General features: G+C 47.4%; 1 protein-coding gene across 1 annotated transcript in view; it reads right to left on the bottom strand.

Moving 5' to 3' along the window:
• The window catches only part of pou2f2a (POU class 2 homeobox 2a), a 65534-nt gene extending 48444 nt beyond the window's left edge, over nucleotides 1-17090 (bottom strand). Inside the window, 1 exon segment of the mRNA XM_035385234.1 lies at nucleotides 15741-17090. Coding sequence (XP_035241125.1) covers nucleotides 15741-15840 — 100 coding nt within the window. The 5' untranslated portion in view covers nucleotides 15841-17090.
• Nucleotides 17091-17568: the final 478 nt, after the last annotated feature.

Genomic DNA, 17568 nt, shown 5'->3' with positions numbered 1-17568 from the left:
ATGCATCACTATCACAGGTGTACCGTTCAATTTACTACATCACTTTAGTTTTCAGACTCCTTGTTTTACGATAAGAATATTGAAAGTGACAGATCCCGATAGTCAGCATTCAACAGTGAGCAAAAAGCAGATAAAAAAAAACAAGAAAGAAGAAAACAAGAACAGCCGGAGGGAGCAAACAGACTTAAATAAGAACTTAAATGAGCGTTTATTCCTCCATGAGTATTAATGCGTTTTCAGAACTTTTTGAGTTTTCCATTGCAGTTTTTCACCACTATAATTGGCAATGTCTAGTTCGTCTGCTCTCAGAAAGGGATGATTTGGCTGGGATTTGGGCTTAAACTGCGCTGCTGGTATTACACAAAAAAGGATATGCGCTTATACTAACTGATGATCATGGTGGAAAATTATTATTATTATTATTATTATTATTATATCATTTCACTCAGCTCAATAATATCTGCCTAATTTAAACAAACAGCCTTTGCAGTCGCCGCAAATGGCATTGCAGCAGTGCAATGCTAACGCTAGCACCCACCTCAGGCATCTCGCAGTGACATCACCGCGAGAGCCGCTCCGGACATTACCGCCCGCAAATTGCGGATAATTGCATCGCGTCTCTGGGCCCGGAGATCCGTACGTGAGCGCGGCCCTGAGTGCGTCTGAGATTAGACGGTGCGGACGCGGCATCGCGTCCTGCTGCTGTACGCGGGGGCGTGTGCGTTAGCATGCAAGCGCGCCAGGTGTAGGTTTCATCACTGTTGCGTCTCTCGTTGCAGAGCCGGGCAGCTGAAGCGAGTGGCGGCGCCTCTCCCCCCACGCAGCGCTCTGTGCGTCACAGTCTGCAATTACTCCCCTGAACTTTCTCATGCCACGGCCCGCTTTGATCTTCCTTTTTAATACTCCTCCGCCACATCTTTCTCTCTCTTTCTTTCTTTATTTCTCTCTCTCTCTCCTCTACCTGCACTCCTGACTTTCTTTCTCTTCCCCTTCCCCTGTCTTCTTTTCTTCCTCTCTCCTTCCCTCTTTCTAGTCTGTCTTCTACCTCATTATCTCTCTCACTCACTCTTTCCCATTCTCCCTCTCTCTCACTCTCTTCCCCATTCTCCTTCTCTCGCTTTCTCCCCTTCCCCATTCTCCCTCTTTCTCTCTCTCACCCTCTCTTACTCACTTCCCCATTCTCTCTCCCTCTCTCTCACTCTCTTCCCCATTCTCCCTCTCTCCCTCTCTTCCCCATTCTCCCTCTCTCTCTCTCTCCCCCTCTCTCTCACTCTCTTCCCCATTCTCCCTCTCTCTCTCTCTCCCTCTGTCAGTATTGATTTTGCTATAAGCAGTGTCCGAGCTGTGACAGGGCAGAGCAGACAGACAAAGGCAGACTTCATCAACTGTCATTGAACACAGGAGCATCTCCTTAATAATCACTCCATCACACCACGTCCGAGAAGAGGAGGAAGGAGGGCGAGAGACGGAGGGAGGACAGCGGAGGAGAAACAGCAGGGCGAGCGTACTGTACCCCCAGCACTAACCCTCTGACGCCGAATTCGGTGAATGCTCCTCTTGTCCTGTTATACTCCCGCTATACAATATGGCCTGCCCCCCCCTCCAGCCCCCCCCCCCCCCTCCAGCTCCCCCCCCTCCATTGCCCCCCCCCCCCCCAGTGAGTGTTTTTTTTCCAGCAGACCTCTGACTAGTTTACCTCAGGAGCTCCTGTGCTGAGTTGTTGTTGTGCCATCTTGCCGGTATTACCCCAGGTCCCCTAAATAAGCAGGCGATGCTGCCGCTTTAATGGCAGCAGAGGAAAGGTCACCTCCACACAGCCGCTGCAGCGCGCTAACGCTGAGATATGTGCGCGGTACACATTCACCCGCTTCTCCTTCCTTTTGCTCATCTCTGATTGGTCAGAATTTGCCTCCCTCGAATGGTTAAGGAGACACCACGACGCACGCCATGGAACATCGGGACACGCAAGGCCGAATTCCGGAATTCGAGCATTAAATTCGAGTTCTTAAGAGCGACCCTTCGCTGAGTCTCAAGGTGCGCGTGCGCTCAAACCCCCGTTTGTTTAAAATAATCTTACATAAAATTTGTGCGTAATCGCATCTATTCCGCTGCATTTTCACGGGACGTTTAAATTTCTCGGGAATAAAGCGTCTCCTCTTTCGGCATTCGCGAGACGGCGACCGGCTGACGGAGTATCGGCTGAGAGCGGCCGAAGGAACCCTCATCAGGACGCCTCGGGTCCGCCTCCGTAATCTTCCCTCTAATTTATTGTGTACGTTCGGCCGACTTAACGCGGCACGGCGAGGGGGATTTGCGATGGAGACCACATATCGGCGAGGACAGAGAAACCCACCTGCCACACAAACTGCTAATGAGGCCGAGGCGCTGGGAGAGAACGAAAGCCGAGTTGCTTCTCATAATTAGCAAGAACTCCCTAATTGAGCGAGACCGAACGGATTAATTAAAGAATTATACTTCTGCAGGCTCTGTAGCCTTGCGGATTAATACGTTCAGGCCCGTTACGTAAAGATGTTGCAAAACAACAGTAAAAATGTGGGTAATGCTACATCCAGCCGCTGTGAGAGAATATCACCCCTACAATGCATTATGGTGTCCATCCACAAGCAGAGTGAACAATGCTCGATTTATACAACACACACACACACACACACACACACAATACAATATTAATACTTGTGCTCACTAGCAAATAGTCGTGAGGCACTGTACGCTCGTTCATCGTGTTCCACCTGCCTCAGATCAAACTTGTTAATTTCATCAGCTCCCCCCCCCCCCGCCCCTTTAAATTTTGTATCCTCCCATGCCCTCTCTCCGTCTTTCTCATGTTCCCTCCGCCCGGCTCTCTCCCTCCATTATAATTTGACTGATGATTAGACCCGTCACTCAAGGCAGCATGTGGCCAATTGGAAATATGGAGGGGGGGGGGGGCGGGGGAGGGGTCGCCTGCTCTCAATTTGGTCTGTTTTGTTCCATTTTTTTTTATAAAAAGAAAAAAAAAGAAAAAGAAAAAAAAAAAGGGCCTGCAACATTCCTTGGACCCTTTGATTTCCCGGGCCTCTTGCTATCCCTTTATAATCACGGACTCCTCTACGCGCCGCCTCTCTGCTCGGACATCGGTTTAGGAGTCACTCCCCGCGCTCCCGCTTTCATCCGCGGCATTGTGCGGTCCGTAATGACCGCGGCCGGTCCCAATGAAGGCCCGGCCACGCCGAGCCGAGCCGGAGGAGGAGGAGGAGGAGGAGGAGGAGGAAGGAGAGAAAGAACATGAAAAAAAGCAGAGGGAAGCGTGCAGTAAAAAAAAAAACAAACGGACGACGCGACAGAGAAGCAAAGGGGAGAGAGAGGGGTCATGGAGTCACCCCCTGCCCCACTCCCCCCCCCCCAAAAAAACGCGCACACAGAGACAAAGGGGTGGGGGCCTGTTAAACCTTTGTACAGGGAATTTGCCCCTCTCTCTCTCTCTCTCTCTCTCTCTCTCTCTCTCTCTCTCTCTCTCCCTCTTCCTATCTCTCTCAACACAGAACAGTTTTTTTATGTTAGGGGTAAAATAAATGCACACACACACACACACACACACACACAAAAAATGCTGCACTTTGATTAATTTTGTTTTTGTCGAGCAACACTGGCCATGTTAAAGACCCATGGAGCTGAACAGCGTGGATCTCAGCGCTGTGTAGCAGCGCCGAAGCCACTGATCATCTCTGTGGTAAAGCAGAGAAAAAGGGTTTTTCCCTTCGCCGAACGAACGGCAGCCTTCCGGAGTTTTGCGCAAATTGGCGATTAACGCAACGCTGTGTGAAGTGCCAGGGAACTCGCACTAACATGTTGACCAAAACTTGAGCTTATTTTCTCCTTTTTTTTGTGTGTGTGTGTTTTTTTTTTGTGTTTTCCTTGTTTGGTTTCTAGTAAGACTTGTGTAGTTTTTATATCGTGCACTGGGTATAGTACAATGTTAAATAAACGACTTTCAAATCTCTCATTCTCTCTCTCTCTCTCTTGCTCTCTCACACATGCATGCACACACACACACACCTTCATTTTTTTATTTGAAGGGGTTTAATTGTTGCCAATGCAGAGGCGACAGAAAGCAACAGTGAACAATGGCTAATTTAACAGCTACACTCTGACAGCAAAACTCTTTCTCTCCCTCTCTTTCTTCCTTCTCTCTCTCTCTCTCTCTCTCTCGTTACGGACCCAGGCAAGGCTAGTGAACGAGCAGAGCTACCGGCTCCCTGTTGCTTCAGCAGTCCTCATTACCATGAGACACTCTTCCTCATTCGAGGCATTTCCGAAACGCACAAAGCATAAACCGAATCCCAAATTGTTCTGTGAACGCAATCGCTATTGTTATTTTGATTTTTTAAAAATCAACGGCACAACCAAAGTGACAGCCAACATATACCATATGTAGCTTCAATTAGCAGAGGCTTATATATGAGGAAACATACTGGTGAAGTTAAGGCTGAAATACTGGCAATAAAACAATAGATTAGCCAGACTACTCACAGTGTCACCACAAAGAGAAGTATAGTAACTGCCTCTGGCTCTACACATTCAGAATATCCTTAGATTTACCAAAATTACACATTTCCTAGAGGGTTAACTGTGATCCACACAAACTCGAGACCTTACTATTATAGGGTTCTATTAGATGGTTTTTTTAAATGCGCTTTTAACATAGATATGGTCTTTGCTTTGCTATTTTGCCACACAACAGATAAGAACACATGAAATGACTACTTAAAACACGCTAAAACCACTAAATGGCAATATTTATAACTTGGCATTTCTAAATCTTGGCATCTCAAAATGGCCGAATTTGCACTCTCAGAAGAAAGGATTACAGAAGGATCCACAGAGGAATCCTATCTAATTCAGGGTTCTTTGCCAGGCGAAATGGTTCCATCTGGGAGCTTTCACACTTTTCACACCAACCATTGAGGGTTCCGCAATGAACTAAGAAGGGATCCGCTGTGGAGACAAGCCAAGGAATCCAGTTTTCTGAGAGTGCACAGATCGAACCCCGTAATTACTGAAGAATGGACAGAACACGAGTCTTCATTTGAGTGAAGGAATGAAGAGAACTAAACAGCGCCACTTCACATTGAGCTGAAATTAATCTGCACGCGAGGACAAACTCAAAATTTCATCACACGCAGCCACGGTACTCAGCATTCCAAAGACGAGAGAAGTGCTCGCACTGATTCCATTGTGACTGTCCTGTGGGTGTCCTGTGGGTGCCCAGTGAGTGTTACTGTAAGTCTCCTGTGAGTGCCCTGTGAGTGTTACTGTGAGTGTCCTGTGAGTGCCCTGTGAGTGTTACTGTGAGTCTCCTGTGGGTGCCCTGTGAGTGTTACTGTGAGTCTCCTGTGGGTGCCCAGTGAGTGTTACTGTGAGTCTCCTGTGGGTGTCCTGTGGGTGCCCAGTGAGTGTTACTGTGAGTCTCCTGTGGGTGTCCAGTGAGTGTTACTGTGAGTCTCCTGTAGGTGTCCTGTGGGTGCCCTGTGAGTGTTACTGTGAGTCTCCTGTGGGTGTTACTGTGAGTCTCCTGTGGGTGTCCTGTGGGTGCCCTGTGAGTGTTACTGTGAGACTCCTGTGAGTGCCCTGTGGGCGTTACTGTAAGTCTCCTGTGAGTGTCCTGTGGGCGTTACTGTGAGAGTCCTGAGAGTGCTACTGTGAGAGTCTTGGTAGAACAGAAACATCTCTGGCTTTCACTGAAGTACCTCTAATCTACAGGTTCTACCTGTTCTCACCACAAGATAGGACAGGATTCCAGGTGGAGTGTAGCCGGGCTGCCCTGAGACAGGACTCTGACATGTTCCAACAACAGGGAAGCCATTTCCAAGACTGTCGCATGACATCAGCCAATCAGGACGAACGTAAATAACCAACCCTCGCGTCCTCTTCTCTTCGCGTTTCGCCTCTGCGCTCTCAGGTAAGACACCTGCTTCGCTCGTGCCGCTGCTGCCTCAGTGTGACAGCACATCCTGCAGGTACAGGTGCAGGGAGAGTGAAAGGCCTCCAGACCCAGCACGACGGAGCCCGGCCCCTACCGCCTCCGCACTGGCACTTCCTGTCCGGTGAGCGGCTCTCTCCTCCCCTTCATCGAGACGTGACCCGTGACCATGACCCACTCCAACGGGGGCCGTCCCACCATGGGCCCGTCCCTGTGCATGCCGGTGCCCCACCACCGCTCCCTAAAAAAAGACCCGCCGTGGTCACGGGACCCAGTTCTGCGGACGCCCACCACCTCGGGACATGAGTCCAGGTCCAACCATTTCCTTCAGATCGGGATAAAAATGGATCCCATCTCTCCTGCTCTCGCCATACACTCCGGATTCAAAAATCCAATATTGCAAACGTGCTTCAGGGTTTAAGGTGTTGAAAGTGCTTTTCTCAATCCCCCCCCCCCACCCCCCCATAATTGTAGCTTGGGAACTCATTTATTTTATATTGAAACAATGTGCAACTGCACTGCCAGTCCGCCTCACTGAAAGAAAAAAAAAGAAAAGCACTCCTCCAGCCCATGTGAATTTCAATAATTCGATATCTTAAATTGCATCTTTAAACCCCCCGAATGTAGACGTGGATATAATCCACTGATGCAAATGTGACACCTGGCCAACAATATTCCTGAGCCTGGGACCGCTTACCACTTAATGCAAAGCCATATCAACCTCCACATCCAACGCCCATCTTAGGAGCTAATCTCTGCCACTCCTGTGCAGAGTGTGTCAGTGTGGGATGGAGGGGCAGGAAACAGGATTACATTAATGCAGTATTTTCTAAAGGGTTTTCCTTAAAAAAAAAAAAATGAAAAAGCGTTGTTTGATGTGCCAATACCTGGTCAGTGGAATGGCAGCCGGCGACACAAAGTGGAGGAAGATAAAACAACTGAAGCCTGAGCGTGCGGCCGGGATAGAGAGAGGGAGGGAGAGAGAGAGGGAGAGAGAGGGGGAGAGAGAGAGAGAGAGGGATAGGGAGGGGGAGAATGAGAGAGAGAGAGAGAGAAAGAGAGACATGCTAACAGATTCATATCCAGTACAGAAAGGTTAAAGAGAAGACTTTGCTGGGGGAGCGAGAGAGAGAGAGAGGAGGAGAGAGGGAGAGGGATTGAGCTGGGGGAGGGAGGGAGAGAGCTGGAGGGGGGAAGGGGAGAAGGGGTGGGGAAGGGGGTCTACAACAGACTAATTTCATTTCAGGGCCAAGCCCTCCAGCAGGGTTATCCCAGAGAAAAGGAGAGCAAGAGGGAGGGAGAGAAAAGAAGAGGGGGAATGAAGGAGGAGTACAGAAAAGGAGGATAAAAACATCAAAGACCGTTTTCTCTCCCACTAAACAGGCACAGTGTGTGTATGTGCGGGCGCACGTGTTTGTGGGTGCGTGCGTATGTTGTTGTGTTATGCCTGGGCGTGTTGCAAGTGTGTGTGTGTGTGCATGTTGTTGTGTTATGCCTGGGCGTGTTGCGAGTGTGTGTGTGTGTGTGCATGTTGTTGTGACCGCCTGGGCGTGTTGCGGGTGTGTGTGTGTGTGTGTGTGTGTGTGTGTGTGTGTGTGTGAGAGAGAGAGAGAGGGTGGACGGTGGGCTGGGTTTTGAAAGCCCAGCAGAACAGCCCTGAGTGGCGGAGCACTCAGATTTATTAAAAAAGCACGCGAGGGACGGCCCCCCGGCCGCTCCATTGTCACCTGCCATTGTGCTCGGCGCGCCCCGTTCGCTCATGTACATGTGCGCTCGCGCTGCGCCGCCACGTTCATTTCTCATAAAGCCGGACGGGAAAAAAACACACACACACACGCACGGCCCGGCTGCACATTCACGCAGGCAGACTGAAGGACGGACGGAGGGTCCCAGAGGTTAATAGGACCCCTTCATTTCCATAAATCTTATCAGCTAAATGAAATGGAGAAGGGGGGACCCCTGATTTAGACACCTACTAAACTGCCTGCACCGAGGGGGGAGGGGGGGGGGGGAGGGGGGGGGGAACCTAATCAAACTGGTTAGTTTTATTACTCTTTTTTATTATCTAAATGTACCAACACTTGGACACATGGGTGCACACACACACACACACACACAAAACGTTGAAGAAAGTCAATCACAATCAAGTTGAAAGGACGACACAAAAGGAAAACTGCACGTGACAGTTGGGCTGAGCGTTCCGCCACCTTCGTCTGAACTGATATTGCCAAGCCAAGGCCAAAATATTGTCCGACTGAAGAGAGAAAACCTGGTCGTGGCAAAAGAAGAAATGCTCGCATTGTCAACGTTTAATAAGAAAATATACTCGCCACAATGGGAACGCAACATAAAACAGTCGAGTGAAAAAACGGAATGCTTACGCCGTCAAAAAAAGTGTCCATGTGTTAAAAAAACTGTCAACAAGTATTTAAGTTTACACTTAAGTACACTTACTGAATACACTTATTAATTCTCTGTTCGGCCCCGTGTTTGCGGAGGACTGCACACTCGTGCCCACAGATCTGGAGCACAGCTGGCACGTGAGGCTAGTCCTGCTCTCAGACTTAAACTCCCGCCGGTTTTGCTGCTCCCTTCAGACGAACAGCAGTATTACTGTAACAGAATAACCAGAGGTGGAAAATTCCAGGGACAGGAAGTAAAAGTTCTCCCCAGGATTTTGTTCCGATTCACCTGGATTTGTTCATTAGCGCAATACTTCAGCCAGGAGGTGGAACTCATTACAAAAATCAGCTGGCTGAGTTCATGGGCGGAAGAAACACACTTCAGTGGCAGGACTTTTACTTCCTGACCCCTGGACTTTCCACCTCCAAGAATATAACCATCGCCTGAACTAATTAAACTATTTTAACAGAGGCAGTGATCACCTGACCACTTTAAGGGCTGGGAAGGGAGTGGAACGTGCCGGAACACGGCCCAGGCGAGTGAGGGCTGAGAGAGCGCGGACGACGGGCGCCGACCCCCTCGCTGGACCTGAACACTGGTCCCTGAACACCCTGGCCCGTGCTACAGCCCACCTGACAACAGCACGCCGACCAGGGTGAAGCAGACACACCGCGTTTCGCTGAGGTGTTGATTAAGTGCCTGGATTGCCCCGGTGGGGGGTGGGGCGTGGACTGGGGGGGTGGGGTGTGGTTGGAGAGGGCTGATTAAGTGGGGCCTGTTCACAAGGGCTCTGATTGGAAATAATGCCGGACAGTGTTTCCGTGGTCGCTTAACCACACCGGTGTGGGCAGTACTGATGCAATGAGTCTGGGACTGGGCTGTAAATAAATACTGCAGTTTCTGAGCCTCAAAGAGCCAGCAACGGAATGGGGCTGATCTTTTCATACGCATAATGGCTGGACTTAAGATAAGGGCTGGGAAAGATGATCCCGGAATATCATTCACTGGCTCCGATACGGAAAGCGGATATGTGGATTCTTGCAGCATTTGCTTTTGGTTCAGCGTGAAGACTCCACACAGTGACTTAGAGTTTAGCCAAGCTTAAAAGCCAAACCAAAGGAATATGGAAGAAACTGATAGAGCGCATGGCGAGTGCGTGTGCTTGTGTGTGTGTGTGTGTGTATGCGTGTGTGTAGGTATGTGCGTGTGTGCGTGTGTGCGTGTGTGCGTGTATGTGTGTGTGTGTGTGCATGCATGCGTAGGCGTGCATGTGTGTGCAGGCTTGTATCTGGGAGCATGTTTATCTGTGTGTTGTGGCAGTAATTGGCAGTAATAGTAGACGAGGGAGAATGGAATTTCTGCTCATTTCTCACAGGGAGAAACTCAATACCACTTATTGTGTTAATGAGGCCAAAGGGGTTCTTCAGCATTAATACACCCATCCGTCCACATCAACACACTCGCACGCACATGCACACAAACACACCCACACGCACACAAGCTCACATACATTCACTCACTCACAAACACACACACAAGTACATGTATACAAACACACACAAACATATTCTCTTACTCTCACACAACATACACATACGTAAACGTACACACTCACGCACACACCCATGCACACACACCAGATTGTCATTAGCCAAAATGCTGCCAAACACTGTCAAAAACATCTCTGAACTGATCGTGAACCTGTTGCAGCAGCATATGCATGTCACTTAATTCAGACAGTCACCTATTGTCAGCAGTGTGCCCATAATGACACTTGGTCCACTTCCCCCATTAGAACAGGACTGCTGCAATACTGCAGACTCTCGTTTACAGCGACACGGGGAGAATCTGTGTGTTTCAGAAACTGAACCTGCTAATGACCTCTCCTGCTGTATCCCCAGCAAACAGAGGGTAACAATCCTGTCCTGACAAAACAGCTTACATTCCGACAAAAGAACAAGTTCACACACATACGCACGCATGAGCGCGCGCACACACACACATGCACATGCACACACAAACACACGTACACACACATGCACACACACGCACACAAACACACACTTGGCGAGGGCCAGCACGTCATGATTGGCTTGCTTTTGCCCAATGGCCTCTGTCTCCTTGTGTGATGAGTTTATGTAGAACGCAGCAATACAGACAATAAGAGCCAACCATGAATGGTGTTTTGAGAAGATTACTCCTCTAGAAACACGGCGAGCTTCACCAGCAGAGCAGGTGTACTGGGTAGACAGGTTAAGGTCTACCATCCACACAGCCTCCAAATCAATATTGCACACAGGATTGTAATCCATAGTCAGTCCACTGTAATCCAGTTTGTGTATATAGTTTATGATTAAATTTATTATATCTGTTTACTATCTAGGTTCAAAGCAGGATTCCAGTGAGCGGATCGCGCGCTATATAAAACAGAAGACAAATGAACGAGGGAGAGAGAGAGACAGAGATAGAGAGAAAAAGAGAGAAAGAGAGAGAGTGAGCTTAATGCAATAAAGCATGTTGTATTGACATCTTTCTTGTGTCTATTGATTCCCCATTATGTTACTAACAAACTCTGGTTGACATTTTGTCATTGGCAATCATGTTAGCACTGGGACTTGCACACTCCCCCCCGATGCACCAATCTATACACACACAACTCCCCTTTCCACACACACACACACACACACACACACACAACTCCCCTTTCCACACACACACACACAACTTCCCTTTCCACACACACACACACACAACTCCCCTTTCCACACACACACCCACACACACACACTAACTTTAACTAATACACAACTGTCCATATAAGAAAGCAAATAAATAGTAAAATACAGAACACAGTGGTGCACACACACACAGGCTCAGAGGCCCAAATAAATAATATAAATGCATTAAACTCCTGAATGCTGACCGCAATGCATGAGCATTCCAAAGGTCCAAAAACACAAACAGTAAAAAAAAGCATGAGCATTGCACACAAGCAACACAAGCAGCAATATGGCATACACAATTCGATACATTTATCTTCATAAATCTGCAGCCTGCAGTATTCATAAAACATTCCCCGGCCTCTCGCTGTGGATACGCCGTTCGCCGTTCGGTCGTTACGGTAACACTCGCCCAAACTGCGCTTCGATGGCGTGGTTACGAACGCGTCGGAGAGAGGAAAGCAAATCGGAGCTCTCTCCGCGGCCCCCAGCCAACACCACTCCACCATATCAATCCCCCCTTGCTCCGCTAAACCTAACAGTTGTTATAAAATGCATTAAAGTTTTATAGATCCGTTAATGGCGATCGTTTCAAAAGCACTTACGACGCAAAGCTACCGCGGGCTCCCAGACACAATGGCATTAAAAATACAACACATCCACCGACGCTTCGGAAGCAACCAGCCAGCAAAGAGCAACACGTGTAACATGCTACACGCGTGGCGCATGAGCCGCACAACACATGTCGCAGCTCCCAGAAGGCCCTGTGCTCCCCGGCACTTGGGCCACCGCGGATTGGAGCATGCAAGCGCTTTCTAATCAGAAGAGCCAGCCGAGGCTCTAGTGCCCAGGTGAGCGTACCTGAATCTACCAGCAAGGTGAGATGCGGTGAAGAGACTCGTGTCCCGTTAAAGTACAGAAGTGCACGAGGACGGCAAAATGTAGTGAAGAGACTTGTGTCCTCGTAAGTATCCAAATTCATGAGGAACGTGAGATAGGTGAAGAGAGAGATGCATGTCCTCTTAAGTAGAGGAAGTCATAAGGAGGGTAAGATGTCGTGAAGAGGACCCACGTCCTGTTAAGTTTACTTGAATGTACAGGGAGGATGGAGACAAAAGTTTCAGTAATATGGAAATGATGGACCAAAGATCACCAAGGGAATAGAGTTCTTGCAGTAAACCCACTTACACCAAACTATTAGGCTATATACATCAGCGGGACTTAAAATGCTTACAAGTTCACAGGACATGCTCACAATTGCACCTCACACGTGCAGCGACCCAATGATACAGACAAGTTTTATTACTGGAGAAACAGTGTGCCACACCGTACCTCAGGAGTGTAATGGCAGCATCCACATGGTATTAAATCCTCAGCCAGGTAGGGTAGTCTCGAATCCCGGTGCCCTGATCCTGCTCTTAGCGACCAGTCGGGTTCTCCCGCACTGGTTTAGATTCCTTTCCTTTCCTTTGCCAGTGTCCCTCTTTGGATTCAAAGAAATCAAATTCTTTCAGACTTTTTAGGTCCTGATTTCACCCTACCTTCAACCACTGTGCCACTGTCCGCTGAGAATCAGACGAACATTGGAAGGCCAGATTTGATTAGACTTCTCTACTCCGTAGATTCGGGGTGTCCTATCTTATGTGGAAAGGGCCGATGTGGGTGTAGGTTTTTGTTTTAGCCTAACACTTACCACACCGGATTCAACTAATTAACTAATCGTGGACTTCAATCAAGACCTTGATAAGTAGAATCAGGTGTCTTAGTACTGGGCTAAAACGAAAACCTGCGTCCACACCGGCCCTTTTCGGATAACATTGGACACCCTTGCTCTAGATACACCAGCTCATGTTTCACACCTTTAATGATTTGATTGTAACACACACACACACACACAAATGCATTAGGGAGTTCTGTATGCCTTGCACACCGGTCAAAATCAATGTGGGAATGTTTATTGCTCTCCATCAGGCACTTGAGTTGCAGACCACATGTGACCCTGACTCTCTCAAACACACCTGACATCTGTGTGTGTGTTTTATGTGGGTGTACGCACGCGCGCGCGTGTACGTGTGCGTGTGTGAAATCGTTTTCAAACTGCCCTCTACTAAGAAAGGCTCCACACCCGTTGTTATGTTCCATTCTTTTCATAATTGCATAAAGTCACACCATTTGGCCTTTGGAGCTATTAGGCTTTTTAAAAGGCTTTGCTGTGAAACACTGGGCCTCTTTCAGACCTACGGCCTAAAAATACTTCCACATCTCTGACCACTTGCCAGCGTACACACCATTCCCAAACCTCAAAGTTGCACACACAATTAATTCCACAGCTGAATTTCTGCCAATGTTTATGGGAAACGTAGTAATCCTTTTTCTCAATTAACTCACAAGCCCACGAAGGAAACAGACTTATTCACAGTTTCAATTTTGTAAGCGTGAAGTAAACTGTGAAAGCTTTATTCGTCGCTGTATTTGATGGGGTGTTTCTTATGCGTGCTTTTGCCGTCCTGTAAGAGCATTTCTGGTACAGCAGCTAGGCTACTTCTCTTAGGCCTATTTAAAAGACAGCTTCTATTATTTTTACACAGCAGCCCTGATACCTTTAATTTGCCTTTCGGAGTCATCGGGGGACAAAAACAGATGCGTGTGCGCCTACACATCGCATACTTCCAAGTCGCCGTCATTAAAAGGCGTCGCATACGAAGAGCGAATCATAACGCGGAGCTTGTGCAAATCCTGGTGCTCACGCTCACCTCTTCTAGTCAAACTGGGTTTTACTCTTCCTCCCTCATTTTTCACTCTGTCATCTGCTTCTATTCTCCCTCACAGTTTCACGGGCTTTTTATCTCACTCTGACATTCGCCATTTCTCACCGCGCCGCGAGCAGACCCCTCCCCTCTCTCTCTCTCGCCCCCTCTCGCTCTCTCTCTCTCTCACCCCCGCTCTCTCTCTCTCCGTCTCCTTCCCCGCTAATCTCCAGAGATACTCACAGGTAACACCTTCCTTTCCGCTTCTCCCTAACTCTGTATCTCTAATCCCAGCAGCCCCCCTCCCCAAAACCGACGTATTTAAAATGTCTACGCTTCGAGTATGTACATATACCACGTGCCGTTCATCCTCATTATATTTTTCTCTGAGCTGAACTGAATTTAAAATGAGGGACAGCGAGGGAGGGGGAGTGCCCTCTCATTATACAGGCGCGTCTCTTTAAGAGTCACCTATAGTTTCTATAGCCTAGTTTCTCGTGTCTGCACGACTCAGTTTGAATATTTGAATTGAACAACAAAAAGGCAATGTGCCCGTGCGAATAATACGGCCTACTGGTCATACATCATTGTAGTCTGCACGCAGAACATACTGACATTTTAAAAAAGTACAGTAGCCTATAAACTCAGTCATATCCTCGCACTGCTTTCTCTACAAGTTCTTTCTTTCCTTATCCTCACTCAATCCACGATTCAGGAGTAACCATATAACTTACATGCACAAAACAAATAAGACATTATTTAGGTAACCCAAACGCTCGCACGCACGCACGCACGCGCACACACATCGGTAGTGGCCATACACCACGCAGAACAGCAGTATTTCTCGTGAACTTAAGTTTTCCCTCTCTCTTCGTAACTACGACAAACCACGTTTGATGTTTTCAAAAGGAGAGAAAGGGGCAGTCTTCCCTCCCACCAATCCCTCAATTTATTCCGCTTCAATAGCAAAGAAACACAGACAGCAATCCCCTCCCTGCCGCCCTCCCTCGCTCTCTCCATCCCCCGGTCAAGCAAACAGCTAAACTGCCACCAAACGCCGATTGTGGTCGGGACAGAACCGCCTTGTCCCAGATGACCCCACCGTTTCTTTTCAGGTGCACACATGACCCTTACCGCGACAAATGCAATTCATTAAATGGTTAATAAATTAATCATTAAACAAGTGAATAGATACAACACGAGCCCCTTTCTCCAGTTCTGCAACCACAATCACGAGGAAAAGTGCGCCCGCGTAAAAGAAATAAAAAGAAACAGGGACACGGTTTCCCCTTCCGTCCGTTCATCCGTTCTCCTTTCTCAATCTCTCTCCCCTCTCTCCCTGTATCCGCCGGCCCTGGAATCGATCTCCGCAGGATCGATAACTTGGCATGAATATTCCCTGCCCGCCGTGAGTCTAACTCGGGAGAGACGGAGACTGAGACAGAGGGAGAGGGAGAGAAGGAGAAGATACGGATGGAACCAGAAATGGGAGGAAGCGATATGTGAAATGGGGTGAAAATATATTGAAAAAAAATCTAAATAAGAAAAACGGAACGCTGCAAATCAGCGCTATGTTTTGTTCTCGAAAAACGATTAAACGAACGGTGGGTTTTGTTCCAAGACATATTTAAACAGCAGTGCCCCCGATTTTATTTCATTTTTCTCCACATATTTACACCGGGAATTTGGATTGGAAAATACAATCGACTAAACGAGAAAGATGATTGCTTTTTTTCCCAGCTGTAGTGGATATAAAAACCGACGAACTGGCATCAGTGGTGTGGTAAGGTGGGGGCGATTTCCCTCCAGCTGATTTCAATGAAATGCACAGAGAATGCGGTGATATTGGTAGAATTACAGGGATAGGAATAACAGGGAAAAATGTCTTACCGGAGTTGGAACGCGGAGCCAGGGGGGACTTGAGACGCCAGGCGTTGAAGTCGGAAGCAGTTCTCTGAAAGACGAACGGCACCGGCAAGGGAACAAACATGATCCTCTGTCTTCTGATTTTGAAATAATTACAGCAATAATAACACAGATCTGTTTTCCTTCTTCTCTGTTTCTTCGTCTGTTTTCCAGGTAGACCGCGTTTGAATGATATTTGGTTTCGAAAACTTGAAAAAATTCGCAGTAGCCTAATTCGTCGAACTAACGTACAAATCTATGCAGGCTAGTTGTATTTACATTTTTGGACGTCTGTTTGGTGTCGGTATGTCTTTTTTGTTGTAAAATTGTATAGAATACATATATTCGATGGTCCCTTGGGTGTGTTGTAATTAAAGATAACCGCTCTCAGCCCAGACTAACACACAGACGGATAGTCGGGATACCCTATTTTCTTTAACGGTAGCGATGTTGTTTTGGTAATTATTATTATTATTATTATTATTATTATTATTATTATTATTATTATTATTATTATTATTATTATTATTATCAGTGTTCGTGTAGTTGTTTCTCGCCTGTATCGGAGGTCCCGTCGTAGATAGGAAGCTACAACCCATAGAAGAACCGTTTGATATAGGCTATTTCTTAATTTCCCACAGTAGGCTATTATTCGTTTCTCTTTTTATTCTTTTTTTCCTGTTTGCCCTGTTGAGATAGACGTGAGAGCAGTCAGCGTAACAGTCGCTGGCCTCCCCTTCGCATCCTCCGCTCGGATTTGCTTTGGTTTTCGCTTGTAAATAAAACTATTATTATTAATCTCATGTATAATAAAAAGACGAAATGTCGTCGCACTGGCATCCGCGTAAAGGCCAGCAGCTGTTGTGTTCTTATTTGGATTTGTGTTTTTGGTTCATTTATTTGGTTTCTAGCCGTTTACTATAGCTCTTTCTCACATACACACATGCACACATAAAGCAGCTATTTGTGTTTGAAATGCAATTAAATAACCTAATTAATCTTATCTTATTTAAATAAACAAATAAATAAACAATTAGTAAGGCTGCACAACGTGCTCGCTTGGCCTTCGCTCCTCCTCCCTCTCTGTCACAAGGTAGTAATTAAAACGCAATCAATCGATAAATAAATAAATAAAGCAAATAAATAAATAAAGGATGAAAACAAAACAAAAAGAACGCGGAACCCGTAGCTGTATTATTTTTTTGGATCACTTGCCTATCTGTCCGTCCATCCGTCTGTGTGTCTTTTTGTCTGTCTGTTTGTCCCCGTTATTTGGGAACCCCAATAGCTCATTCGACCCGACTCCCTCCCGTATTAAAGCTCTCTGGCACTATACTGCCCGCAACATTGAAGCGAGAGAGAAGCCGCTACTACTCACACATTACCCCCCCCCCCCCACCTCCCCCCTCCCCCCTCCCCCCTCCATCCCACCCCCCTTCCTCGCTCACTCCCTCCTCCCCTCTCCCACCCTCCCTCGCTCCCTCCCCCTCTCTCTCATTCGTTTTTCCCCGGCGCCGCAAAAGGTTTCCTCTTTTGGGTTAATGGTTCCTATTAATGATAGAAACACCCTCGATAATGCTGATGTTAATAATCGCAGGGACACTCTGCTAATCAATACGCGGCGAGTTCATTCTAAACGCACGCACAGACGTCCATATTAGGAGTTGCTACATTCATTTAATGCAGTCAAATTACACGGACTTCATATGTGAATATGGGAGATCTGTCACCTTTAAAGAGAAATTTATTTATAGGCAATGCATATATTAACTTTTTTCGTCCTCCAGTCGTTATTAGTCGAGCATGTCAATCT

Source organism: Anguilla anguilla, chromosome 1 (assembly GCF_013347855.1).
Source record: "Anguilla anguilla isolate fAngAng1 chromosome 1, fAngAng1.pri, whole genome shotgun sequence".
Classification (NCBI taxonomy): domain Eukaryota; kingdom Metazoa; phylum Chordata; class Actinopteri; order Anguilliformes; family Anguillidae; genus Anguilla; species Anguilla anguilla.
The sequence above is the reverse complement of the archived record's forward strand: the minus strand, read 5'-3'. Positions and strand labels throughout refer to the sequence as shown.